This window comes from Melozone crissalis, unplaced genomic scaffold (assembly GCF_028551555.1).
Source record: "Melozone crissalis strain CALT ecotype California unplaced genomic scaffold, PUWL_Pcris_2 ptg000027l_1, whole genome shotgun sequence".
Taxonomy (NCBI): domain Eukaryota; kingdom Metazoa; phylum Chordata; class Aves; order Passeriformes; family Passerellidae; genus Melozone; species Melozone crissalis.
In genome coordinates, this window is record NW_026535805.1 from 24,339,215 (window position 1) to 24,366,831 (window position 27,617).

Genomic DNA, 27,617 nt, shown 5'->3' on the forward strand with positions numbered 1-27,617 from the left:
TGCTGCTATCTTTGCTCTGTTTGAGTCCTCTGCCTCTGTGGATAATACTCAAAGAGGTGTCCAGGCTGCCCAGGAGGCCAAATCCTGCTCAGTGGAGCTCACTTCCTTTGAAGAGTCATGCAAAGGACAAAGGATGAAAACAAGAGATTTTAGGAGAGCAATTTATAACACACTTGCCCTTATAAGTGCCTGTCGTGCAGAAGATAGTTGCTGGCAATTGCTGACATCTTGTGTGTTTACCTCAATCAGCAAGTATTTATAATTAATTTTTAAAACGCTGAAGTTCCAGCCTTGCTGGGAACATTGCAAACTGCCCTCAGCACTCTGATGTTCTTCCAAAACACATGCTGCCACAAGTCAAAAAGCACAAAGGCTCACATCTTTCAGGGGGGAGGTGGGGGACTTGTGGAGAGATAATGCAGTTAAAATTTAAATTATTTAGATAACTCATCTCTATCCACAAATATTTAATTTTCATGACTGGAAGCAACCACAACTGTTATAAATGGGGTGAGCTGCCACATCACTTCTAGCATTTCTCCTACCTGACACCACAGCACCACAATATGGAGGATTTGCCAGCAGTGGGATGGCCAGATTTTACTTTTTTCCTTTCCCCTCACTCCCCCTGCAATGTCTCATGCACCACCTGTGCTGACACGAATTTGTAGGCTCCCAAAAGACCTAGTGGGACTTCAAATAGGTCTGTAACAAAACCAAAAGAAAACACAAACAAGCCCAAAACACCTACTAAAAAAAAACCCAACCAAAAACCAAAACAAAATAACCAAACAAAAACACCCAAACCAAAACAAACATGCAGCATTGCTCAGCCACTCCTTGGGAGCTTTCTGAAGAAGCATGGGATACTTCTGACCACCCTTGTACCCACAAAGTTTACTGATGGTTTCTGTCTCTGTTTGAATGGAGAAAAAACAGAGCGCAATTTCACAGTTTTTCAGATTTTTTATTTTTTTAAGGCAGCTTTTCATGGTAGTATTCACTAACTCCCTTCTGGCCGCAGCAACAGGCTAGGAAGAAAACGTAGAGCAAGGCAGGAAAATGCCATTGCCAAATCCATCATGGTGGTTAGGGTGGTGGAGGTGGTGGAGCTTGGGGCAAACCACAAGTGAATATCCTCACCAAAGGTTTGTGCCTGGAGCTGATGCTGTTCCTTTAAACTCAGAAATGTGCCATGTCTCGGAGCACTGCCCAGCATCTTGGGGTCCCAAGGTGGCTGAGAGGGCACAGGGGAGCAAAGGAGAGACAATCAGCTCCAGGGCAGCAGCCAACCCCTGCTAGCATCTAACCTAAGGCTTTAGCAGCAGGTTTAGGGAGAAATTTCCATTTGCTTAGCTAGTGGGAAAGCATGCTCAGATTGCAACCCTGTAGCTAAGTGATTCTTAGTTTTTTCCACTCACATAATTATGAAAAATGACTCTCATGTTCCCCATTAATGTTGCTATTAGCAGACAAGGCAGAGCTTCCCAGCATGAGCCATTCTTGCTAACAAGGTCTGTGTGCACCACATTAGGGAGTGGACCACTCCCAGCTTTCCCAGCACTGGAAGGAATTTGCCATAGCTCCTGTAATGGTACAGAGCCAAATACATCTGCATCTCATCTCATGTCAGAGAAGGCAGTGAGATCTAGCTTCAAGGTCCTGATTAAAAGAAAATAAGACCAGCAAGGCCAAACTCCTGCTTCTGGGCAAAGTCACCCTCCTGCTCTAACACCAGGCAGGTGCAGTGCTGAGAAGGACAATTGTGTTCAGGTGGGGCTGTGAAATCAAACATCTCACTCACTCACTCACTCACTCACTCACTCACTCACTCACTCACACACTCACACAAACAGGCTAATATCACACAAACCCTCCCTCACCAGGGATTCTCTCTTCATGCTGCAAAAGTTACTGCCGAGTTACTCTTCCCTTTTTAAGGTGGGCCTTGCTCCAGTGCAGAAAGGAAAAGGTCTAGCACACAGGACAAAGGGGAGCAATTACTGTTTTTCACCTTGATATTGGCAAGGCTTTCAGCACAGGCATCTGTAACATCCTTACAGCCAAAGTGGTGAGACAGGAGCTGTGCTGCTACAGAGTCTGAGTGGCCATGGACCAGCCCAGCTGTACCTGCAAGTTCTCTTGTGCTTAACTCCCTCTGCTGCGGCTGGAGTGCTGTGTAAGCCCCAAGGCAGGACTGGGACTGGGCTCTCTGCAGAGCTGGCTGCCCAAGAAAGAGGCTGATTCCTAAGGAACTCAGATGTTACTTCCCAAGTTCCTTGTGGTGCAGTCAGCAGGCAACTGCTCTGAGTGGGCAGAAAACTCAGGGGGTGTTTTTCTTAAAAGCATGAATTTTGTTTTTAAAGCTGAGGAGTTTTTTGCCTGTACCTCATTGCTCCTACCTTTATTTATAATTTTTGTACTGCAATCCTGATTTCTCTAGACAACATCAGCTCTGTGGAGAGCAACAGAAAGCTACACTGATACTGCCAGGTATTGAGACACCTCTTTTCTTCTGCATGGCATGTGAACAATGGTACATTACAACAAATTTATATCCACATCTAAGTTTGTACAATGAACCAGTTAAAGATCTGTGGATTGGGGTTTTTTTGTTTCGAGTGTGTGGCTGAATGTTCATAGGACAATCTAGATTTTAATCCAAACTTTCACAAATTTAGACAGCTGTCTCTGGTGCTGTAAAAAAGCATACAGTCAGCACATCTGAAAATCAATATATCTCATGGGGCTGAGTACCTCAGTTAATCAAATACTGCAACCCTCAGCTTTTGCTTGGCTTCCAGCTTGCTCCAGAGTATTTTCTGCATAGTTACAAGTTTGTAACTGCTAGGAAAAAGGAAAGTTGGTATTTTAAACACCATGATCTGTACGTTATTTCACTGTTTGAGCTTCACCTTTACTGCAGCTTGATTTTCTTTCCTGAATTGTTCATTAGGTCTAAATCTAGAGAAAACAAAGCCCTGTCTGTCTCAGTGATCCCAGACAGTAGGGAATGCAAGGCTAGCCTGGGGCCATCTGTTACACTGCAAGGAAGGTTTTAGGAAACAAAGCCAGCCAGTTGATTCATTATGAAATAGACACAAGTTATGAAGATTATCATGGAAACAAATCCTGTGAAGACCTCTTAAGTCCCTGGCTGCTGTTACTGTTACTTTTTAAGTCAGCGCTGGCTACCCACATCACACGAGAAATACTGTGCAAGTCACAGATGCAAAACAGCATCTGCAGAGATCAGGACCTTACCAATGGGTACATTTAGTTAATCTAAAATGATTATAATTGTTCTTCTGGAGCATGGCTGGTGTGGGACACAATCTCAGACTGCCTGGGGGAAAATGGCCCCATGCAAGTTGTCACTGTCTCAGAGGTCAGGTGTTTCTCTGAAGATGGTGACAAACTGTGCAACTCTGCAGAGATGGGCCTGTGGGACACTCTCTGGCTACAGAGAAAACTGTGAAGCAGAGGAACTTTGCTGGTAGCAGAGGAAGGACTAAGAAAATGTGAGGTGCAATAATTCTTCCTTAAAGTATACCTGCGATGAATGTCAAACCTTAGCTTAACCATCCTTCCAAGGGAAGGACCACAACTATTAAGAAGTGAATTTTCATTCATACAGTCCCTAGTGTTTCTTTGTCCACAGCTCACCAGACTGCAATTCATGTGGCTACAATGGGGTACTTGTCATGCAGCCACACATTATGCCCGGAAATAAATTCCAAACTGAGCAAGTTTTATGCAACCTTGTATTTTCAAAAGCACCTTACAGTAATCAGGAGCCAAGCATCAATAAAGACTTTTAATCACTGTAGTCTGTGCTATGCTGAAACTAAACACAATCCAATTTCATAAAAACCTGTGGTCATTCAGGAACAACAGTTTCAGCCTGCTTGAGAGGCATGTGTTCCCCCTCCAAATGGTCAGTGCCAAATCCAGTTTTAGGCTCTACCAAAACCACATGATCTGACACTTGAACTCATCCACAGGGCTGGAGAACAGGAAGTGGAGGTAGCATGCATGTTTCTCTGCAGGAAATCTCCTGGTGAAGTTTGCACGTGAAGGGGATCTCAGCTCCTGGGGCAAAAGTCTCAGCAGAAAAGTTGCAAGAAACTCCTGGCATCCAAATCAGATTTCTTCAGATGCTCATTCCCAGGCTGATAAACTAGTATCAGAAAAAGGTAAACTTTAAAATTAAGTATTTCAGGCCCTTCTCCCTCCCCATATCTTTCCCAAATGAGAGCCTTTCCAAAGCAGTGCTTTGCTCTGAGTTAACCCCAGGCAGGGAAAGGACCTTTGCTCACTTGGCTTTTACATCCTGTCATTAAGGAGAGACCTCAGCCAGCAGGAAGGAATAAGGCAAAGCACTAGATGCTGGAAGCAGCAGTTACTTTATTTGCATCCCAGCCGTCTACATTTGTTCCCACATTTCCTTTCCCTGGGAATTCATTGTGCCTCACCCCAGGAAGCCTTGGCTTAGTGTGAAATGAGAGACAGCTCACAGCAACAGGGAGACAAGGAGAGCACAAGAAAATAAGAAACCTGTGCTGAGGACTGTGAGAAGCAAATGATAGACATGCACAGGCGAGGCTGATCTGAATTCCTGGGGGACCCAGGGGGAGTGAAAGACCGCCCCATCCCCATCTGCTCCTTCCTCTTTCCCCACTGAAACCCGGCACCCAAGGATGGAATAAAAGCAGAGAAAGGGGCATGGGAAGCTGTCAATATGCCACAGGACAAGGAAGGAAAGAAATAGCGTGGAGGAGATTTAATCAGTGAGCAGGCTGTAGTGGGCTGTAAAATTCCAGCTGTGGTGAAACCTATAGCAGATACCCCCTGCACTCTCATGGACACACAAAGTGCCATGCAGAAATACCCCAGCTCTTAGAAGAGGACAAAGCTCTAGAGAAACCCCACCATTCTGTCAGTGTTTATGAATCTGTGCTCATACCTCGCCTATATTCAGGTTAATGAAGTCCTTGGTTTTCACACTCAGTGCTTGGAATACTCCTGCAATGAGACAGGGACAGCAGTGCTATAAATACACCTCATTCATATTCATACACGAGCTCTCCCGCCCACAACCACGGACAGACGGACGAGTGGCCATGCCAGGAGAGGGAAGGCTGGGTGCAAAGGCAGATTGCTTAGGATTGCTTGGTGGTGGTAGCTCCTCTGACAAAGCAAAGTCCTTGCAAGAGCAAATGTCTTGCTGACTGAAGGCCTTTAGCCAAGGGTCACTTCAGGACTTGTCTGGAAGAGGTGTCCTTATTCTGCTAAACAGTCAGATTTGGAGTATACTCTGAAATCAAGCCAAGCAATTTGCATTCCTTTATAAATTTTATTTAACTTCTATCTCTCTAGCAATACAATTTAATAATTCTATTGCTACAGTCAAGCCAGAAAGTAAAGAGAAGAACAAAACCAAAGAAATCAGTGAAGAAAGTTGATTTTTCTTCTCATAGAGTGAACTGTGTTTTATTTGAATTCTCAGCCACACTAGTGGTCACTTTATCCAGTCATTTATCCAGCCTTTTCACCAATCTCTACTACTGCTGCTTTGTAATGAGAGTGACCCTATGCCAGAAGTGAACTGAGACCTTGGGTGCCTTGATATACAGGGAACCACATCTGAAGCCAAAAGGGAACATGTTGTGTAAAAGGTACAGGAGATACCTGCCCAAGCACATGTCAATTTTCTATTTCCATGAGGCACAAGTAATATTTGAACCTTGAACTTGTGTGATCCCAAATAAAGCTCCTGGGTGAGCCACAAGAAGGGTTACAACATGGACTTTACCAGCATTCTTCACATGCCTTCAACATTGCTGTAGAGTTTATGTAGCAAGCTCTATTCACATGGGGAAATTTTCCATTGGCAGCAGAACATTTTTCACGTTACCGGAGAAAAGCCACCCTAAATGCAAATGCTAAACACAGCTCCTTTCTGTTAGCCTTGCACTCCATCTCAGATATTGTGCAACATGCTCAACAGCCAAAAGCAGAACAATTTCTTTCTCAAAGGGGATGAAATTCCAGAGGAAGGAGATACTCACGACTCGCATTCTCCAGGCGTATTAGGCAGTTCAGAAAATCATCAAATTCAATCTGGAACTGTTCATCAGAGTATCGGAGGACAATCAGTTGCAGCAGGTAATTGTTGAGCTGGTATCCTTCCCAAAGACACACACAAAGAAAAGGTGAGCTACCTAACATGTCAGGGGGAATCTACAGATCTCTATTAACTAATCTTGAAAGCCACTTAATGGGAGGATACTCGGTGGCACACATCCGTCCAGAAAGAGATCTAACCACAAAGTTTCTTAAGTCTGCAATGAATAACAAACTCTGAACAAGAAACTTTTCAGGCACTGCAGTTTCTAGTCCATGCACACTATGATGTATGAGAGACCATTCTGTCTTCTTGAATTCGGAGGGATTTCTGTAAAATTATTCTGCTTTGATAAAAATAAGTTGTGATGAAATACTAATGCAGTGATCTCTCTTCATGGCTGCTTATTTGCTATTCCTTCAACTCTTGAATGTAGATGGACTCATCTACATTCAACTCTTGAATGTAGATGAAGTGGTCTGTTTCAAGGTCTAACCCTACACATGTGCAGCCCTGTTGAGTTTAACAGAGCTCAAGAAAACACAGAGATTACTCTGACTGCCTGCCTTTCAGGACTGTGGGTAACTGGGGCAAGATTCCCCTATTCAATGTGCCCAGGTTCTCCTCCTTCCTTTTCAGGAGCACCTGGCCTGTGATTGATTGTCCTCTTCACTCACACTGATTGGCCCAACAGCTTTCCCAGATAAAGTGCAGTGCTTGTCTTACCTGCAGCTTTAAGAGCACCACGAAGCTCATAAGAGGACATGGAGCCAGATTTATCAAAGTCAAATTGAAGGAAGATGCTCTGTTATGAAAGGAGCACACAGAAAGCTCAGTACTGGCATATGAAAGAGATAGGAAGGTAAGGTGTTTGTCTCCAACTGCACAGCATAAGCATTTAAGAAAGGTGATAAGACTTTGGTCTAGATCCAGTCTGATTTTGTAATGGAGGAGCAAATTTTGTTCCCAATTCTCTTGTCATATAACAGGTTGTTGTGACTTAAAAAAGTACTGCCAAATGCAAGCATTAAAAATAATGAGTTACTCTTGATTAAAAATGTCGTGATTAAAAAAAAAAAAAGTAATTTTAACTGGAAAGATGTGTTGTTCTCTGTCTTTTAACTCTTAACTGACACATTCTCTTAATCTTTAATGTTTTTCTCTGTAGTTCTGAAGACTAGAGACAAATTTTAACATGATGTTAATATTCTCACTTACTCATTTGCTTCTAAGTATAAAAGAGCTGAATAGCCACATTCATGGTACAACCAAGAGAACTGGTCAAACAGTTTGAGGTTTGACCTATATATAGAGCAGTTTTCAAGCTGGAGTTAAATTCCATCCTTTTATTGAGACGACAAATACGACTCTCCTTTGGAATATGAGTTATTTGGAGCTGTCGTCACATTCAGCTTAAAATTTTCCAGCAAATATATGTGCAAATCTTCCTACAGGATACAAGGATTTCTCAAGCCCCTTGCTGAAACACAATGTGTCCTTTGTTGAAAGAGATGTGGCATTAGTAACCAGAAAAAGTGTTGGCCATTTTTGATGGGCCAGATGAGAAGCAAAGAACTGCATATTTTGAATGCTTTGGTGAAGCACAAATTCAAAAAAACCTATTAATGGCCATAAGGAAACAATTATAAAGTCTTTTATTTGAATATTCAGTCTGTGATTGATTCTGCAAGCCTACTTATTCTTACTGCCATATACAGTGGCAGGAAAAAATGTTTAAAATTAGAATCAGCATTTTCCCAGACTTCAGCACAGTTGACTCCTGAGAGATCAGTAATGAAAATGCAGGGGCTTAGGAAATGATTGTTTCCTACTAGTCATGAATCATCACTTTCTTCTGTACAACAGCAGCTATGGAAACCCCTTAAGTTTCCTTTTGAATGGCTTGCTTTTTAGTGTCCATTGCATTCTCTATCCCAAACATAGCTGATTCGTTTACAAAAATCTCAGTTATTTCCAGAAAACCATTATGGTTTATCATCATGGAAAGCTAAGAATGTCTCTGACTATCCAAAACAAACCCCATGCTTTTAAAACATTTGTTTTGTGTTAAAATTCATGGCTTGAACACACTCCTGTCTCCATTTTTGTCTGCTTTTACCTAATAAACTGTTTGGGAAGTAGCTAATGAAATGGAGGAAAAATTACAGTGGATAATGTCACCTACTATCCATTTCTTCAGTTTTTCCCAGAAAACTCTGAACTCACTGAATTCCAGTTTCCCGTAGCCATTGGTCTGGTAATATGAACTAAGGAAAAGGACTTGTTATATGAAAGTCCAAATTCAGTCTGAACTTATCAGAGTAGTTCCCTTGAGCAGAAAATGTTGACTGGAAAGCCTATGGTGCTGCTGAAACTGGCTTTGGAATTTCTCAAAAGGTAGAGCTCCAGCAGTTACAGTCATGCCTGTGGCTGTGATACTGGAGGAACATTATGTGATATAAAAACACAGCTGAGCAATTCAGGCACTACATGAGGAAGAAAGATTATTCTAAGGCAAGAACAGTTTTGGATGTAAATGGGATATAAATGACTCAGAGAATTAAATTACCTGATTAAAACAAATTGCTGCTGTACCCAAAGGAGTTAGTCAACCAATGTGCTCTTCAGTATTTTTATCTAGAGACCAGGCTCTGTTGCAATGGCTCAACGAAAAATTCATGGGAGTAGTGAGGTGAGACTGGCAAAATCTGGTCCTTGTGGTCTGAAATAAATGCCTGTATAGCAGTTCTAGGAGGCAATGATTAGATCTGCCTGGCCTTCCCTCTGCCTGAAGCGAGGGACTTATTTCACTGAGTTACTGATGAACTGAGCACAGTTCATTTTGAGGATGAGGCACCTGTTCTGAAATGCTAAATAAGGAATGGTCCCACTCCCTTTCCTTTTTCCATCTTGCCAGGACAAAGCCCTTGCTCAGATGGACACTGGCTCAGGGAGCATTCACAAAGGTCAAAACATGCCAAACGGGGTCTGGCTATCACCTGCTGTTATTTGAGCTGGTGACATTATTGAGGGCACCCACAGATTCCAAGGACATTCTCACTTCTGCAAAGGGTTTTTTTACCCAGCCAGGTTCTTCTTCCCAGGGTCATGTGGAACTCCGTCCCTGCTCCTCACCACCCCATGGTGACAGTTGCCAGGGAATTCAGTAGCATGTGACACAGGGGAGACTGTGCCAGCATTGACTTGGATTTTTGTTTTTATGGTTTTGCTCTTCCATTGTGCTCCAAATAGCATGGCCAGAGTGGGATGATTGTGTCTGCATTCCTTGTGCTTCCAAAGCAGAGGAAGAGATGTCTCCCCATTTATTCAAAACTATGCAGAGATTTGCTTGGAAGCATTGCAAATCATGGAAACTATTCAGTTGTATCCTAAATAGCAAACCTAGAACTGCTGCCATGCTCCAGGGTCAGGCACAGGCCCTGGCTCTGTGCCAATACCATGTAAGGATGAGATGTGAACATGGACCAGCTCCCTACTGAACCTTGGTTTTTAAGCAAGGAAATTTACGACTGGTCCCATTTCTCATTGCATGTGCAGAGTGATTAATCTGCATTGAGTTTTAATATTATAAACTAGCTTTAATAGGATAAAATTCTGTCTGCTTTTGTTTCATCTAAATGTTTTAATGGATATTACCTCTGTCATGGACTGGGGCAACAAAAGCAAAAGATAAGAACATCTCAGCTGAACAAGCAAGGCATAAACCAAATATTAGATACTTGCCTTGGTAGGACTGTTTTGTCTCATGTGTAACAAAACTGTTTATTGAGAAAGCATACTGCAAAAGCAGCTCTACCTGAGGAGAAGCCATGCTCAGCAAACTCAGCAGGAACCAGAACTCTGCAAAGGACAAATCTGGTGGGGAAGCACCAGGGCTGTGATTCACCTCACCTGGTGCCTGAGCAGTCATTTATCACCCCTCAGTTAGGTACAGCCAGAAAAATTAATTACACCACCCCTTTTGCTATCTACAAAGGAAGTCTAGAAAGCTGGCTTAGATGTAGACACCTACACCACAAATGCCTAAATTTGGACAGACAACTCTCACCCACATGTCTGTTTCCTGGAGTCCCAGCAGCTAGCTGAAAGACCAGATTTTCCAGTTTTTAAACTGACTGTCAAAAAAGAGCTTTGATATCAGCAATTTTCACCACTGCTGATCCTTAGTTTCTGACCCATAACTTGCATGTACAACTCTGCCTGGTGAATTAACCTTCCAGATAACAGACTTTTTTGAGTTAAATTTTCTAGGTCTCTTTCAAATAAACAACAGCTTGAAAAATGCACTGTTCTATTCAGAAGTAGCTTAAGACTTACTTCTAAAGGTGGTCAGCATTAAAGCATCTGCCTCTAAGTCTGCAATATAAAACAGTTTGTGCTGAAACTCTTAACCCTAAATTTCTAAAATAAAAATCACAATAAAACAGTCACGTATTTTTGTTTTCTTTGGGTAGTGACCTGCCATGACATTACCAAATCCATTTCTGACATCCACGACATATAATGTTATGGACAATTATATTCATTCTTCATTTAGCCTCACAGGCACTTATTTGAAAGGATACATCCATAAGAGAAATGATATTTCGGCATGAAATGAGACTTAAGTTCTTGAATTTTATATTCTTTGCTGAAAAAGAACAATAATAAGAAAGAAACCATGGGCAAAGCTGTCTATTATAAGCAGAAAGGAGAAAATAGGACGCATGAACAGAGATAGCTGACTCTTAGTCCTCATTGTGGGAGGGCTGTGAACTGGAAGATGAAGGCAACTCTCACCACAGAGAAGTCTCAGTCCAGACAGAAGATGCATTTACTGGAGACATGAAATACTGTCCTTGATTTGTAAATCAGGAGATGAGGTTCAGGGAGTGACATGTTTCCCACTGTACAAAAGACTCATAGCAGGATCCTGAGCTACATCCAGGTCTTAAAAGTCCCATTCTAGGGCTTGTCCTTCCACAGCAGAGTGGCAGTGCAATAGAGAGCTGACCTCACTGAGCTGACATGGATCATGCTGGAGGCAGGGCAAACTCCTGGCTAGATCATGCACCATATGCTTTCCTGGCTCTGCCCTCTCTGGCTCAAGAACACCAAGTTGGGGTCATAGGACAGTCCTGAATTTTCTATATGTGAATGAATTAAATGGCAGATTTTATAAAGTTATATACAGCCATTAACTTAGAAGTTGTCAGCACTTACTTTTTTTTAATACAGCATTCAGAACATATTCAAGCTCTTCTGCAGATATCGCCAGGTCCTGCAGAAAAAAAAAAAAAAGTGAAGCATCTATTACTTTAATGTTTCTGTAATCAGATCTACCAAAAACCCCAGAAAATACAAACATCATTAATTTGTACTTTATTGCAACTCAACAAAAGAGAACCATACAAAACCCAGAAAAAGCTAAAAAATGTAAGGGCTGGGTAAATACAGGAGTGCTGCTGTGCATAAGTCTGCCTGAAAGAGATCTCAAGTGGGAGCTGTTGATTCAAAGAAAACTCAACTGCAACTGAACATTAAACCAGGCAGGCTCCTTCAGAGCTTGAGTTCTAGCTTTGGTCCTCCTGCTTGCTCACCAGGGACTGCACCCTTATCCATCGAGCCATAAGGCATGGTGACATCTGGTGCCCAAACAACACACTACAACTAAGCATACTCCCAAAATATTTTGTTACATGTATCCCTGGCCCTGTAGAGGAGCAGAAGTGTTTCCCTTCTTTTTACATCTTGCTCTGACCCGAAGTGTTTTGCACTCACCTCTCCTGAAATCTGCTCAAACAGTGCCCGAAATTGTTTTTCTTCTTCAGTTTCTTGTGAGCTTGGGGTTGGATGTAGAGGCTGCAACACCAACCACACAAGTCCTTATAAGAATTGTAAAACATGACATTTCTCCTGCAAATGTGCACCCCGGACCAATGTACATCTTAAAATAAGGGTACACATGCTTCTGAACTCTGCCAGATCTGAGGCCTCCCAGCCACCTCTCTACCCAAGGGGAGTCCCCACCCTCTCATTTCCTTCACCTGGGCAAGAGTACAGTGTGCCATTGCCTTGGTAAAAACCAAGAGCACCAAGAGAATAAAAAACCTCTGTCTCCTCTCATCCCACCCTGCACCATTCTGTTTCCATGGGCTTCCAACAACCACAGCACTGTTGAGCTCTCTCCCATGGCATCATCCTGAGATGATGAGAGCAGCAGCCAGAGGTGGCTCACTTCAGCATGTTACCCAGCACAGATTTATATTGCTACAGAATATGGCCCTGAGATCGCGGAAATGAAGATGTCATTGTTCGCTGGGTCCCCAGAGAAGAGTTTTACTAAAGAGGGACAAATCAGATCTTGGCTTAGCTTGTTTCCATGGAAAGGCACACCACAATTAATGGCTTATTTGCAGGGATACATTTAAGCAGGAGCTGACTCAGACCCAGCTGCAATTAGTGCTCAGCAGGCAGACCAAGCCATTCAAAAGCAAAAAGAATTCAATCATTTCAGTAGGCACGTGCATGTGCATGTGTAAGCATTCCCTCTCAAGAAGTAAAATAAAGATATTTGTATGCAAAATTAATTCAGGTCTATTGGACATTCTCTTGCTTCTTATTTTTCACAATAAATAAAATGCTAAAAGATGTGAACAGCCGTGTGGCTCCCAGTGCTAATGAGTGGTGCTTTCACTGCACGTGCGGTGGCTGACGCCACCTCTCGTGCTGGCTGGCACTGACTGCCTTCAAGGGGATGGGAGGCATAACAATTATGATTTTGATTGTTACAGCTCTTTTAAGCAGAGCTTAGCATTTCAGTGACATACACAAAGCTGGCAATAGTGTAACATTCCTGTGAAATGAACATGGTTTGGCCAAAGACAGCAAAAGCAATGAGTGCCAGCTTCTGCTGAGATATTCTCTTGCTACTTTAACTCTGCAGACTTACCTCAGGAAGATCAATGGCAACGTTTTCATCTAGATCCCTGGAGAAAACAAAACCTTATTTGGTATCTGAAGGTATTCAACATCTGCTTGGGGTGGAAGCTTGATAATTACCTTTTCCCCATGTGAATGATAAAATGGGTTTTTTAATGTAACAGGTTATGTTTAGCTAAAATTCATCAAACAAGCAGACTTTTGCACTGTTTAAATTTTGGTATAGGCCCTTAGAACAAACATTAGGCAGGACTCAGGGAGGACACAGCTGTGCACGTCATCTGCTAAAGAATTAATCTCATTCTTTGTTCATTATTCATTGTGAACACATTTTTTCCTCTGTATGCTTTTTTAACATAAAATTGTCTTTTGGACAAACTTTGGGAGGAAACAAACAGGAAGCAAACACTGCTGTATTCACAGAGACCCAGACAGTGCCAGCTAGCAACTCTTCCCTGTCAAACGTCCAGCAGATTTATCATGGCACACCCTATTTTCCCACCTTCTACACTCCTCTCAAAATAAGGTTGGGTTTAGCAAAAATGGGCAAGTACAAACAAAAACCCCCAAATGATCAAGAGCTTGCCATGCTGGGTCTCTGCTGTAGGGCTGGGTGCCTGGCAGCCACATCTCCCCAGCAGCCAACAGCCCCATGTGCAAGGGAGCACTGGAGGGCCCAAAACTTGCTGCTGACTTACTCAGTGATGGCCTTCTTCTCAGAGAAGATCCTCAGGCAGAAATCTGCCTCCTGGTGCGGCTCAAATGTGGTTGGAATGAGAATGTAATCACCTGGTGGCAGCTTGAATCGGTGGGATACTTCCCTTAAATTGATGTAGGTTTTGCTCCTGGCCTTGGAGGCATGGTACCTGAAGAAGTCTTTGCCCAAGTGTCCATCTGTACCAGGGCTCTAGGAGGGGAAAAACAGGCAGTGCTGCACTGGCCAGGGTGTGCTGAAAGCCATAATCACCCCCTTCCTAATCACAGAGACAAATTCTGCCTAGCACAAGTGTCACCCCAGGCTGTGATCCTGACTCTCATTCCCTCTCCCAGGTACTTACAGTAATTTAGCTCCCACCTTATGGCAAGGACCCACTACCACTGTCCTTTCCCACCCAGAAGGCAGTCTCAGAGTACTCTGGGGTGTTGTCTTCCTACTTAAATATGCCCTGCCATTAAACACCATCATCCCAGATAGAGTGTCACAGAGCAGTGACAACCTCACTCGGGGACAGGCATCAGTGTGTGATGTGCCCCAGGATGCTCAGAAGAAGCAATATTCCCTCTCCCTGAGCCAGTCAGAGGGTAACAGAATGGCTGAGGTGTCTGTTCAAGGAACCCATGGCCCTGTGGGGACTCCTAAATTCTCCTCTGAGAGGACTCCATCCTCCACAGGCCATGATGTAACTGTTAGGTTACTTACTAAAGGTTATTTTAGGTGCAAGAGCCCCAAAAATGGGGCAGGGGAAAGTTCCAAACAGCAATAGTGCAGCTCCTGTCTGCAGCAGCAAAGGAGTACCTCATAAATAGAGTAGCCAATGGTCAGCATTTCAGCTCCAAGCTTCTTGAGCTTACGGCGACCCTTTTGCATCAGTGCTGCTATGAATGTGCACCCATCTTGTCCATCATCCTTCTCTGTCAAATGCAGCTTGATTTGTGGATTTGTCCAGAAAGTCTCTGCCAATGTAAAGAACATCAGAGAGTTTCTTGATTCAGAATAATAAATCTCCACTACTACTACAAAAATACCCCCACCAAACCAAAAAAGACAAGAAAGATGAGGTTCCACTCAAACTTAGTTTTTCCATTAATCGTTATACTTCTTTCCACTAAGCATTGCAAAAAATAAGCCAAATCCAAAAGTCCTTCATGGAACTAGGTGTAGGAAAGATTTTAGGCCTGGGGCCTTATTAAGTTACTATAATTCAAATGAAGTTGTGAGATGAAATTTTGTTAAAATTTCATAGCTGCAATGATCCTATAGTGCTGGTGCCATTCTACACTAACAGAGTTCAGACCCACGACACAGCTTCAGAGGCACATAAACATGTTGGCTGATCTGGGCTTTTTGTCTCATTTTACACTTGCTGCTGCAGTTTACCTGGCTAATTTGAACTTAGTGCTGCTCACACAAATGTCATTAAGAGGTAAATCAGATCCAATGAATCTGAGAGCAAAACAAGCAAAGTCTTTCACCACAAAGTCTCAAGTGGGACCATATGAACATTTATCACTTTGTTAATTGCTGGTTTGTTCATTCGAAACAGCCAGTCACAGAAAGGTCTTATCATTGAAGTACAGCACTCTTAAACCACACAGTGGTTTGACTTTCCTCATTTGTCCCTTTAGCTGGTTCCTGTCAGCTGCACTGCCTTGCACCCACACCTCTGGCTAAAAGCTCCTCTCTGAAGAGCTATAGCTGAGGGCAGGCAAAGATTTCAGTGCCTGCTTCTCATTTTCAAACTAGCATTTACTTACCTAGGAAATTTCTACATCCTCCTGCGGTGGCTCCCCGGACCCAGCTTCCTTGGTGGATGGCCACTTCCCATTTGTGGGCAGTGCTGTCGTCCAGGGCATCTGGAGTCAGGTTGCAGATCTCAACTTTGTCAAAATGCACTTTGAAGTCTTCAAACTTCATCCTGAGCAAAAGAAGTGGTAAGGAACAGGCAGCCATTCATCTTTGTGAAGGATGCCCACCAGAAGTATTTATCTCCCCCAGAGCCAGATCACCAATTCATGTAGGGTAGTTTTGGTGACGATGGATATATGCCAGCAGGAGAGCAACTAGCTTTCCCTCACTTATACTCTAAGCCTGAGGGTAGCCTTGGTAGTCTGAACTTCCCTCTGAAAAAGAGCTGATGCATTAAGCCTTCATGAGGGCAATTTGACATCTAGACTTGTTCTCTGCTCTGAACTGCTGTCTGGAAGAGCCTCCCTCTCTCCCTGGACCATGGAAATAACACACAGAAATGGATCTCCTCCCTAACACAAGCTTCTGTAACTATCCTTTTCCTCCTGTGGCTGATGCCTAACAACAAAATGGAGTAGCAAGAGAGCAAAAGCCCTCCAAGATGCAAGTTTATCTGTGGCAGAGGCAGACAGGACCCAGCAAGCCTCCAATGTGCCTCGTCCAACAGAGCTAGTTCAATTTTTCTTCCTCATAACAAATAGATGTCTGTGGTGGTATTAATTTACACTTGCTGTGGGCCATTTTACAACTTGGTTTTGGTGTGAAAAGAAACAGCAGGGTTTACTTTGCTGAGTTCTGCCCTTTCTTGTCAGCTATTCCCAGATATTGCTAGCCCTAGGCACTGCTTATTCTCACTCTGATGCTCAGGACACTAAAGCAGGAGCACTATAGCAAAATCTGTCTCTAAATGGCTTGGTTTCCTGGCCACACAATACAATTTTGGGCTCTTTGAAATGTGCTGCAAAGCAGAGGAAGGGGTTGCCCTTTATAGATTTGACTTCAAGGAGGCAAAACACCTGTTCTGATAGCTCCCTAGAGCTGTTCTGGGTTTGTACTTATGAAGGGAAGGGAAGATTCTGACCCTCTGATCATAGGAGGGAAGGGACTAGGACTAAGAAGCTGATTCCTTAGCCAACCACAAGATGCCCCTTTGCATTCATTAGAAACACCTGGACAAGACCAATCTAAAATGCTAATACGTAGCTAAAACATCTTTGAGGTAGTTAATGAGGTCAAAATGTCCTCAGCCTGTCACCATGAAGATTTTCTTCAGTTCTCACAAGTCCAAAGGACAAAAGGGTTTAAAAAGGGATTTTTTTCCAATAATTTCACTGTTTATTTGATGCCTACTTGCACACTTTTACCTCCATCACATGGTCAGGGCTTAAATTCTGCCCCGTATTGAGATACTTGCTGGAGTTACTTGGGTTCCATGTAAAGTCTTTGTCTCCTTTACACTCACCATATAAACTACAGCTGTAAACAAGTCAAAAACAGACAAAAAAATCCCACCAAACCCAAAGCCCAAACAAACACAAAAGCTTTTTGAAAAAGCTGCAAATGCCCTAAAGCATTTGCTATGTCAATAGAAAATCACTCAAAATATCTTATGTTAAAATAGAGTAACGGAACAGCCACTGGACCTACTTCCCTCCAGCTATCAAAATTTGTGATAAAACATCTTGTGTGACTTAATGTGCTGCACTGTCTATCTCAAATAACTTCTCAGGCCTGAAGCTGAACTTTGGTTTAACCCACAGGCAAAACCTGGAACAGCTCCATTGCATACGTCTCTAGATTTACCTATGTGTAAAGAATTGAGCATCTGGCCCTAGAAAATGTGACCCAACACACTGTCACAGCATGATCGTTACAGGGTGGGGGAGGATCATGTGCAAGTCAGCCATCTGCTCTGTCTGAGATCATGAATTTGGCATGAAGAACACTTCACATTTCTAAAGCAATTTCCACCATGTTGGTTTCTTTTTTTTCCCCATTCCATTCCATTCCATTCCATTCCATTCCATTAATTTTCTTCAAATTTTCCACAATTTCACATGTGTCTTGTTGCTCTTCTACTTTATTCAACTAGTAGAATGGCTTCTCAGGACTCATTCTCTCCCAGTGCATGCCCAGGATGAATCTTATAGCTGATACAGTGCCATACAATGCCCCCTTTTGTATATACTGCCTTTGTTCATGGGAAGGATTTAAAGGGTGTTACATTCATGGGAGATACACAGTATTTGAAATACCAATGCCATTAACTAAACTGATTTTTGAGGGCTTTTGTTATTAAAACAGGTATAGGCACATATGAAACACAGAAAACAAAGGGAGCGTTCTACCTGTCCTCTCTCAAGCAGAAACTGAGAATTTCGTCATGCAAAGGCTTCTTCCTTTGTTGCTTGTTTGGCCACTTGCACCTTGATTTCTGATTAGAATCCCAGACTTTAAGAACCTGTGTCTTACCAGAACTCTCCATCATCCCGTGCTGCCTGAGACAGGCGTCTCTGCTCCGATGGGCTGACTGAGCGCCACTCTGCAGAGCTGCAGGAAAACAAGACCAAACTTTACTACAGGCATGTGGCAATCCATTTTCCCTGGCCCAGAATGACTGGCAGGACATAACAGCAGGCTGCTCTTCTCTCACATGTTTTATTTGTGCAGCTTACACAAACACAGTTGCATTTAAGAGGTTTCCTGATCCCGCTGGCACTCATGGTTGCAGAGACTAATTAATGCAGCCAGAAGCAGCACCAGGCCAAAAATCCCAAAGCTGCTCCAGAGTGGTCTCAATGTGAGTTATTGACATTGGGACTGGTCTCAGGTGTTTGGGTTGGAGACAGTAGGGCTATTGGTAAACCTCAAGATGTTGGTAAGTAAACACTGTCCTTAAACTTGTATTCCATCTGTAGCACCATCATCTTTTTCACTCTTGTTGCTAATTTAGGGCCAGATGTTTTTTCAAAATTGAGTCAGTGGGAACTGACTGCACAGAGAGATTCAGTGGAGTAACTGTGGCTCCAGGTTAAGCCTTTGCCTCCTTTACATGTACCCCTTCCATTCCAGCTGTGGCATATCAAAACCAAACAAAAACCTGATAAAGCTTTTCAGGAAACCTGGAAGTGCACTAATGTATTTCCAATTTGACATAACAAACTTAAGGAGTAGAAGGCACCTTGTGTTGTGGTTTTTAATTCCAGCAACCACTGCAAAATGTTAATACAGGCTCCTGTATTGACCTGCAAGCCCCTCTGCATCCTGAGTTCCAGAAAGCCTCCCAAGTGCAGAGTCAGAGCTCTGCTTTGCAGAGACAGCCTTTTTGATGAACAGCATAAACTGCCAGATGCCTGTCCTGATCATAACCTCTCCATCTTTTTCAGATTTAAGAACTCATTATACACGTCAATTATCCATGTTTTTCCTCAAGATAAAGGATCTGAGCTGATGTGGACATATTTAATTTACTTCTGAGCCATGATAAGGACAGGGAAATTTGAAGTAGTCCTACAAATGGTTGCATGTCTCAGCAATATTAAAGGGCCAGGCAGGTTATGGTTCCTCTCCTCTGCGTCTATGTGAATTAAAAAAACCCTCAGTAGAAAAAGTGAAACAAAAATGAAACAATGAATATGTGAAAAAATATACTGAAAAGTGTGTGCTGGAGAGAAACGTAGTGTTGATTTTTTTACCACTTATTTTTTTCATTTTGTATTGTTTGCACTTTTTTGCCATTAGTAGTAAAACCTGACGGGTTTTCAGAGCAACCCTGCTGTGTTTTGGGGTCCTTCCACAACTTTAATGGCCATTTGTTATTATTAAGGTATACTTCTGATGTGTTTAAGAAACCCCAAACAATAAACAGAGAGATGCAAGCTATTCAAAGGGGGTAATACATTATCAGTTTCAGCTTATCTGTAGTGGGACAAACTATGGATGTTGTGTTTCAAGTACTACAGCAACAGGCTTGTAAATATTTAATCAATAAAATGTGTAACTTTTACAGTTGGGAGTGTATTAATATTAACTTATCTCATTTATATTCATGCATGATTTCTGCTGATGCTAGGTTTTGGGGGCTAAACAACCTTGACAGTGTCCCTGCATTGTGCTGCTTTGAATGTGCTGAGGGGGAGATGGTGTGGGGCAGAAATACTGTTAGGCATATGCAAACTCTTGGTTTAGTTTCCCATGGAGCAGCTGGGGCTGCAGGAAGCCAGCTGTGGAGCAGAAGCTGGGATGTGGCCTTTGCAAGGCCAGTGTGTAAGGGACAGTGCACTCACTTGTCACTCCAAGGGCCATTCCACTCCACCTGTCCCCACGGGTTCCTTACCCTGATGAGCTGCACTTGCCGGCCCCTATAGCTCACCTGGGGAAGAAGGAAATGCAGAAAATATCAAGTGCCAGGATCTAGGGAGCAAGACTTCTCCAGTGTGCAGAGGCTGGTGTTAACAGCTGGGCAAAAGGTGCAGAGTGCCACTGGAGATGTGGGAGGGAGAGTTGGATTGGAATTTGGATAACTTCCCCAGGATAACTTCCCCTCCTTGCACCATGCTGCTGGACATACCTCCTCAATGCCAGTCACAGAGTATGCATGGCCTTTCACAAGGCCAAAGGGAGTTCGGGCTTCTGACTCGGCAGCACTGCTGGTCTGGAATAGGGGGAAAAAATGTGAATTAACCTCTCTCTTCAGAGTGAGATCACAAATGGTGCCACCTAGTCCCTGTTAAGCACCAAGCTAATCAGTGGCTAACCCATACTACAAACAGGGATCTTGTCTTTCTGCTCAACCATGGTGCAGTGGTGCCCTTTTGGGGAAAATATGGAAGGTTTTAAACGTTGTTTAAAATGAGGTTATTCCAGGGTGGAATTCCTTCTCTGCCCTTTGATTTTGTTTCAGCACCATCTACATTTCCAGACTGAGATCAGGTGTTCAGCCTGTCTCATTTTTTGTAAAAAGGCTTTGATGGACAGTGATGGTGGTGAAGGGTGCCATCAGCCAGCTGAGTATCACACTGCCTAGTTCAATAAAATTTTAACTAGTCTTTGCAAGCAGCAAACTTCATCAGGAGGAAACATGAAACTCAAACCAGAAAACACTGAAGCACAAAGCTGAGGGCACCAAGAAATTGAGACCCCATTTCTTACTTACATCAATAGAACAGCCCACCATTGAGCATCTTTTCAGGGCTTTTCCTAGGATTTCATAGAAATTGTCAGGAGCCTCCTTAACATCATATGTTTCTCCTATGCCCCCAGTGAAATCCTCCATGGCCTCTATTGTACTGCCACCCTTCAGAGACTCGTAGCTGCCATTCAACCTGGAAAACACACACTGACTGTAGAATTGCTTTCAAGATATCCATGTCTGACAGCTTTCTCACAGGTGTGTAAAATTGCAGCAATAGCACTGAAGTCAAAATAAGTACCCCAAAGTGTACCCAAGCAGTAGTATTGGGGTTTTTCTGCTTTCATTTTTAGTTGTATTTTTAATTCATCCATTTCTCAGTATCTTTATGGCCTGGGGGTGTTCTCTCTTTAGTGCCAGTTGTCAGGCTGGCAAGGGCAGCAGTAAATGCCAGAAGCTGCTCACTAGAATTGTGAATACCATATGAACAAACTGTGAGTAATGTATGTACAAGTAGCAAATTATGTATGTGCAGTGGGACTTACTTGGCATAGGCTTTCTCTAGTAAGGCACTCCAAAATTCATTGAGTTCAGCTGAGTGCAGGAAAACCAGCCGGCCCTTGAAGGTGGGCAATCGGTCATCAATCACGACATCCAGCCACTCGTTGTGCTGCCAAAACTGTTTAAAATGGATGGTGCATGAGTTTGCTGACAGCACAGCATTTCCTGAGAGCAGGATTCTGGTGTCCCAGCATTTCTAATTGTAAGGCTTGATTAGATGACTCGTAAACCATCTGTTTCTGCTCTGCCCTGCAAGGCTGGTCTCTAGGAAGGGTGATCTGTCTTAGGAAAACATCAAGGCTAAATGTGTAGACCTGTACTGTAGCTCCTTGCCAGGATTATGTCAATCACACCAGTGTTCACCACATAATTCAAAACTCCTTTAGGACATACGTGTGTTACAGGTATCAGTTCAATTCCTTTAAGGATTTATATCCTAAGTGAGGTTTGTGTTCCCAGGAAAATATGAAATTATTTCTAAGGCCATGTATCTGTTCACATAACAAGAGTGGCTGTGTTTGTGCCTGTATGAGGCTGATGTAGCCTTCTAGTTTGTTTCTCAAAACATGAACAACACTGTAAGCTCAGAAATCCTACTTTTTTTGGTGTCTCCTCTGCAGTACCTGTCAGCCTCACTGCGAAATAGACCATGAAATGTAATGACAGAGATGGGTTCATTCTGTGACAGATGTTTACCTTACCTGGAAGTGAAATATTCCAGCGTAATCTGGCCCAAAATTTTGATCCAGTGGCACCACTCTTGCTAGTGTTTTTTCATTCAGTGTGAGAGAAGCTATGGCTGCTAAAAGCCAGCAGTCACCTGTGGATTGAGAAAGGGGAAAGAGGAGGAAAAGGGGCCAGAGGAGATGTTATGACAGCTAGCTGCCACTTCCCCTGAAACCCAAAAGACAGCTTGCATGTCCCCAGAGAGGGGTCCCTGCCTGGCCAGGGCAGACTGTGCTTCAGTCTGGAGGAGCTGGTAGACAGAAGACTCGCTTGGGCTCACAGTAGCCCCAAGTGAAGATCCTTCCCTGACCCTGAATCCCACTGCACCAAGATGGCCCCTGGCATGGATGGGTGGGATCTATCCAAGAAGCAGCCATGGGCCAGGCAAGCCTGGGCAGCACCTCCAGCTCCACTGCTGCCACCAGCTCCAGAGGGACAACATCCCCTCCTCTGGGAGGACACTGCTGCTGCTGCTCCACACAAACACACAATCCAGGGGGAATCACTCACCAAGATCCCCTTGACAAATGTCAGTTCTGGTGGCTCCTCCAACGATAAACTTGGGGTCTTTGACAATGTCCTGCAACAGTGAAACAGAGAAATTACTTAGAATTTCTAAGGAAAATAGGAAAATATCACCATCACTCTGAACCAGACTTCCAGCAGTGTTTACAAGCCCTGTGTGCCACACGAGCTGTATTATCCTGCAGCAGTGTTGCCACCACAAAGAACAAGATGGGGAATCCTTGCTAATTAATTACAGTGTACAGCAATTAAAGAATCAACTATCCTCATATTTTTCATAATTAGTTGGCTGCTAATGAAAGGCTGGCATTCTTTATTCATCTGTAGGCAATTGTTAAAATATCATAGCACAAACTCATCCAGAAGATTGATGTCAGGCTGCAGCCCTGGTTAACAAGGCTTTTTGTTAGCTTGCTTTCCTCCAATGGCTGAAAACAATAAAATTGGCAATTTACTTTTAACTGAACTAGTAAGCCTTTTATTTACTTGCATGTAATACCTGGAACATACAGTGTCTGACAACCATGGGACAACTTCCTCATCAAAAAAGCAAACAACAAAGACAGCTTCAGTCCTGCTTAAATTCTTTAAGATTTAGTGTCCATTTTTGATGTCTCTCAATTTTTAGGAGGAGCTAACACTACCCACCCCATGGGGTCAGAGGTCAGAGGGAATGGTGCTCATGGTGCCATTACAGCAGTTCTCAAGCATTCATTAGACTGGTTTAGTTCAATTACTAGTACCATGTCTGGATAGAAAAATTATAGTGATAAACCAATTAATGTGGCAGGAATTCTCCATTTTCCCATGAACTGTATATTGAATGTAATTGATTGAACTGAATGGAAAAGGGGAGAGGAAAATATCTAATATATTACTGGAGGAATATGCCTGCTGTTAATCAGCCTGCCATGATACATTATTGCAGACCCTGTGGCATGAAGCAGATCCTTCTGCCTAAGTGGCAAATGAAACAAATTAATGGGGAGGGCAGGGGAAATAGAAGAGCATATTCAGTCATTTAATCCCTGAATTTGCCTAGATTAAATTGAGTTGCTTTGCGTTCATATCACAGCATTTTCTCAGACCATAGGGCAGAATATTGATAGCTTTGTTCAGATTCCTGCACTTATTGCTGAAGCACCTGCTGCTGGAGCCAGGGCACTCCCCTCAGTGTAGCAGCACCGCTGCGGCGGAGCTCCCCCTGCAGAGGCAACATCCAGGAGGAAACTGGTTTGCATAATCTTTGTTTGCCTTTGCTGGGGAGGAGGCGGTGGCCAGGTTGTGCCTCAGGCACAGGTGCCTGGGGAGGAGGTACCACAGCACACCATGTCCCCAGAGTGTGGAGCAAAGGGAAGCAAACAGCAGCTCCTCCTCAGCTGGCCCGCCTGCTAGTTAAATACACTCAGTCTCGTTGGGGCTGGGCATGAACAATAAAACCACAGCTCATTGCCTTGAGACATTGATATAGCAATGGCTGATAAAGTAGCTGATGTTCAACAACACACTTTGTTTTAGCACCATTGCTCTCAGGAGATGTAATTCTCATTGCAACTAATGCATTTATCTGTTACCAAGAAGCCCTGTGTGTTAGCAAGGGACAGGATAAAAATCCTTTCCACTGACATGGGTTTGATTTGTGACTCATTGTTTGTAACACATCTCTGTAACTCATACATGGAAAAATGTTTTCAATCTCCTGTGTCTAGAGCATTCAAAAATAATTTTAAAAAAATCAATAAAAAGGAATTAAAAGGGTGTTGACTGGACTTGTGCCACATTCTCTGCTGAACAAAAGAAAATACTACAGTTTTTGAGTGGGTGTTGCAAAAATAATGTTAATTTTAAAAGGACTTTCAGATGGTATAATAATGTATCAGGACTTTTGGCATTTTAAAGGACAAAACCCAGCATTCACACACAGCATGCAGTAATTTAAGGCTTCACCTGCACAAAGATATTGCCTGGAAGTAGGAACATGCAGTCTTCAGAGAGATGAAACACAGTGACCTGTGACTGTCCTGATGCTGCATTAAAGCTATGTTTCTTTAAACCCAAAAGAAAACAAATTGCATCCCAGTGCCTGTCTTGCACTGGGAGGGGATGCATAGAGACCTAAAGCACACTGGGAGTGAGATTGTTTAGGTGATTTCTGTGATTGCATTTCTCTGCCTGGTCCCAACCTGTCATACTGGTTGTCCATGGCTGTTCATATTAGGAATATTTCTTTCTTACTTCCTCCTGTAGACCATAGACTCATCTGAAATTGGTAAAACCCATTTGTCTTCCCTTTTATGGGCTGGGTTTTTCTCTTTCTTCAATTCATATGTCTACTTTCCCAGACACTGAACTGTTGAATTAAGGAAATGAAATATAGTGAGAAAAGAGTCTTATGTTCTTCAGATTGTTCTAAAATTTTGATAAAGGGCAGTTTGAATTTGTAATTAAAAAGGATTTAAAAGGATTGCTAAACAAAATCACTACCTGTCTGAATCTGGGAGCACTTCACTTATGTAGAAAGTCAGATATTCTTCTGATGCAGATCCAGGTAGCTCACTGATTGCAGTGGGAGATTTACAGAGTAGTGCTAGGTGAAGGTCTTGTTCATGCTGCTACAAACATGTATATATGCAGATATATGCATGTCAAAGTAATGAGAAGCCTTCTCTACTCTCATTACTAAACATTAAACTCTAACAGATTGTAAATCAGAAGATTTAGATTATTTGTCCCTGCAATCACCCTCATGTACTGTGCTACACTCCAACCAAGCTACTGTAAAATACTGGTGGGAGATGCAGTAAAAACCAGTCACCATGAAAAGAAGCTGGAATACAGACACCCTGCACAGAGGCCATGATTTTGTGCTCAGCCTCTCCAGCTGTGGCAACTCACCTGGCACATGCTCCAGGCCAATGTTCCCTTTGCAAAGTAAAATGTGTTAAATTTAAATTGTTACACCACCTCTATTTTGCTGCTACTCCTGATGAATAATAGAGATGAAACTGATTTAGTTTAAATGGTGAGGAGCCAGAGCAGAGCATAACTAATACCCTGTCCTTACACATCCTCTCAGCCTCCCCTGAGTTTTATTTCTCGCTGTGCAGTTCACAAAAGTGCGTGGGGGGAACTGGAGTGAAGGCAGATGCCATTTGAGGTAACTTACTCATCCTGGAAATGTTTCCAGTTCAGCACACAGAGATCCTGAAGAAAACAGACCATTCTCCACTGCCCCTATGTACCACACACAAGGGCACACAACCTCTCAACCACTCCTGGTCACATGTTACACCAGATTTAACTATTCTGAGCCCTAAAAAGGCAAACTAGCACCTGAGAGCTGGGCAAAGGAAAATCATTCTTTAAGATTTAGTGTCCACTTTTGATGTCTCTCAGCACTCTAATCACCACACCTGAATCATCTCAGCCTCACAGCCTCTCCTGTGCTGGGAGGCAGCCCCACAGACCACCTGGCTTTCTGGAGCACACATAGGCAGCAGTGCCTGTGGGGGCTGCACTTAGCATGTGTTGGGATCTCCAATTTTTTCACAACTGAAACTTGTCCAGGAGTAACAGCTTTAATTCTGCTCTGTATCACCACTATGTTAACTATCAGATGCTGAGGCACTGAATGCTTATCACCGGGAATTAAGATAATTTAAGCCCTTCTTTAAGCTTACTTTGTTCTTTCTCTCCCTTGGTATCACTATCACCAAAGAAAAGTTTTTTATAAAGGAAGCAGCTCCCAGACTATGAAGAAAACCCAGAATAAACATCAGTCCTTAGCAAAGAAATGAAATGTTGCCACATTTTTTTTCTGTGGTTATTAGTTACAGGGTGAAGTGAGAACAAGGAACCTGGAGTGATGCTGGGTTTATGATCTGAGACCATATGACTGGTGCAGCTTCAGGCTCCCACTGTGTTATTAATGGCTGTTATGCAAGATGCATTAAGAGAAACTCACTGAGCCCTTGGCTACTGCTGAATGGCTCAGTAACCACGGCATGCAATTGTAATCTCTCAGTGTTCCCTGATGGAAGTGAGCAGGTAAGAGTAAGACTCTAGTACTGTCAAAGTTAAAAGGTTTGAATTTTTGAAGTTGATCTCACTTATGAATTTCCTACATTAACAACACTCAATTTTACACAGTTAGAACATTATCATAATGTATTTTACCCTTAATTCCCTGTGTGCCCTCTTACTTTCATCTTTTGTCTGGCAATAATGTAAGAGAGAAGCTGATTACGAGTCCTTTATGCATGCACATAAATACACATGCATAAGTGTGACTGTACAATGAGCTACACCTGAAACATGGGGTGAAGCCTTCCAGCCCTTTCATCCTGCAACTTGAGCTCTTTGTGGGGGGCATCCCAATCCTGAGCCACTGCTCCTGAGGTGGGAAGGGTTTCCCCCCATGTCACTGATAGGTTGGACGTGATATACACACACATGATCAGGGTCTAAGAAGAAAAAAGTTTTTATTCTGCGTGTTCTCTAGCTTATATACTCTTAATAAAGCGTGATCTTAACTCATTAACTACATTACAATAACTTATTATATTCATTGGTGTAAAACAATTAACGTAAATATAATTGGCAAAAGTTTTATAGAAATTTAATAAAGTACATATACACATCTACTAATGCACCTAGTCTAGCTTACAAAAATTTTCATGTATCTTTTCTAATCAGTTTCCATGCTGACAGCTTTGTCTTCTCCTTTGCTATAGATACACCCGAAAATCATCAATTGTTATTTCTTCTATTAACTCAGCTTTGCTTGCAGGCTAGCTGTCAGGCCCCTCCATACTCCCACACCTCATCTCCACATCTCCCTGAGCAGGGGGTGCTTGGTGCCCCCCGCAGCCCAGCTGCCTGACCTCGGGCGGGACGGGAGGCACTAACACAAGGGCATACTCACCCCAGGCCTCTTCCAGACGAAGGGAATGGCTGGGTTTTCACTGAAGAAGAGAGATGAATTGCAGGCGGGGAAGTCGGGGTCCTCGAAGAGGACGCCCCTGCGCAGGCACTCTTGCTTCAGCTGCTCGTAGCCCTTTCCCGAGCTGTGCGTGCCTCGGGCACCGCCGGGATGCGCAGCCGGCCGCGGCTTCGAGTCCTGGTGCAGGTAGGGCATG

The 27,617-nt window shown here is 43.1% G+C and overlaps 1 protein-coding gene across 2 annotated transcripts; it reads right to left on the bottom strand.

Annotated features, from left to right (window-relative positions):
* Positions 1-829: 829 nt before the first annotated feature.
* Positions 830-27,616, bottom strand: CAPN9 (calpain 9). 2 transcript variants are annotated; one of them, XM_054279597.1, is made up of 20 exons: positions 27,404-27,616; positions 22,465-22,534; positions 21,930-22,048; positions 21,213-21,346; positions 20,692-20,860; positions 20,107-20,190; positions 19,823-19,908; positions 18,009-18,086; positions 15,545-15,705; positions 14,586-14,743; positions 13,768-13,976; positions 13,080-13,116; positions 11,909-11,989; positions 11,351-11,408; positions 10,714-10,778; positions 8,313-8,381; positions 6,854-6,932; positions 6,072-6,188; positions 4,967-5,025; positions 830-916 (listed from the first exon to the last, which is right to left on the bottom strand). In XM_054279597.1, the coding sequence occupies exons 1-20, from the start codon at positions 27,614-27,616 to the stop codon at positions 830-832; spliced, it is 2,133 nt and encodes a 710-aa protein (XP_054135572.1). The 2 variants fall into 2 exon arrangements, with proteins under 2 accessions (XP_054135572.1, XP_054135573.1); XM_054279598.1 differs by lacking the exon at positions 830-916 and adding an exon at positions 4,154-4,180.
* Between the last annotated feature and the right edge of the window lies 1 nt (position 27,617).

What these genes read in the sequence shown, in the direction of transcription:
- CAPN9 (XM_054279597.1), bottom strand. Translation starts at nt 27,616, where the DNA reads ATGCCCTACCTGCACCAGGACTCGAAGCCGCGGCCGGCTGCGCATCCC. An exon ending in TGGTGGGCTGTTCTATTGAT is followed by an intron (nt 20,191 to 20,691) that starts GTAAGTAAGAAA and finishes CCCCTATTCCAG; the next exon opens with ACCAGCAGTGCTGCCGAGTC. An exon ending in TTAACCTGAATATAGGCGAG is followed by an intron (nt 917 to 4,966) that starts GTATGAGCACAG and finishes CCATTCAAACAG; the next exon opens with AGACAGAAACCATCAGTAAA.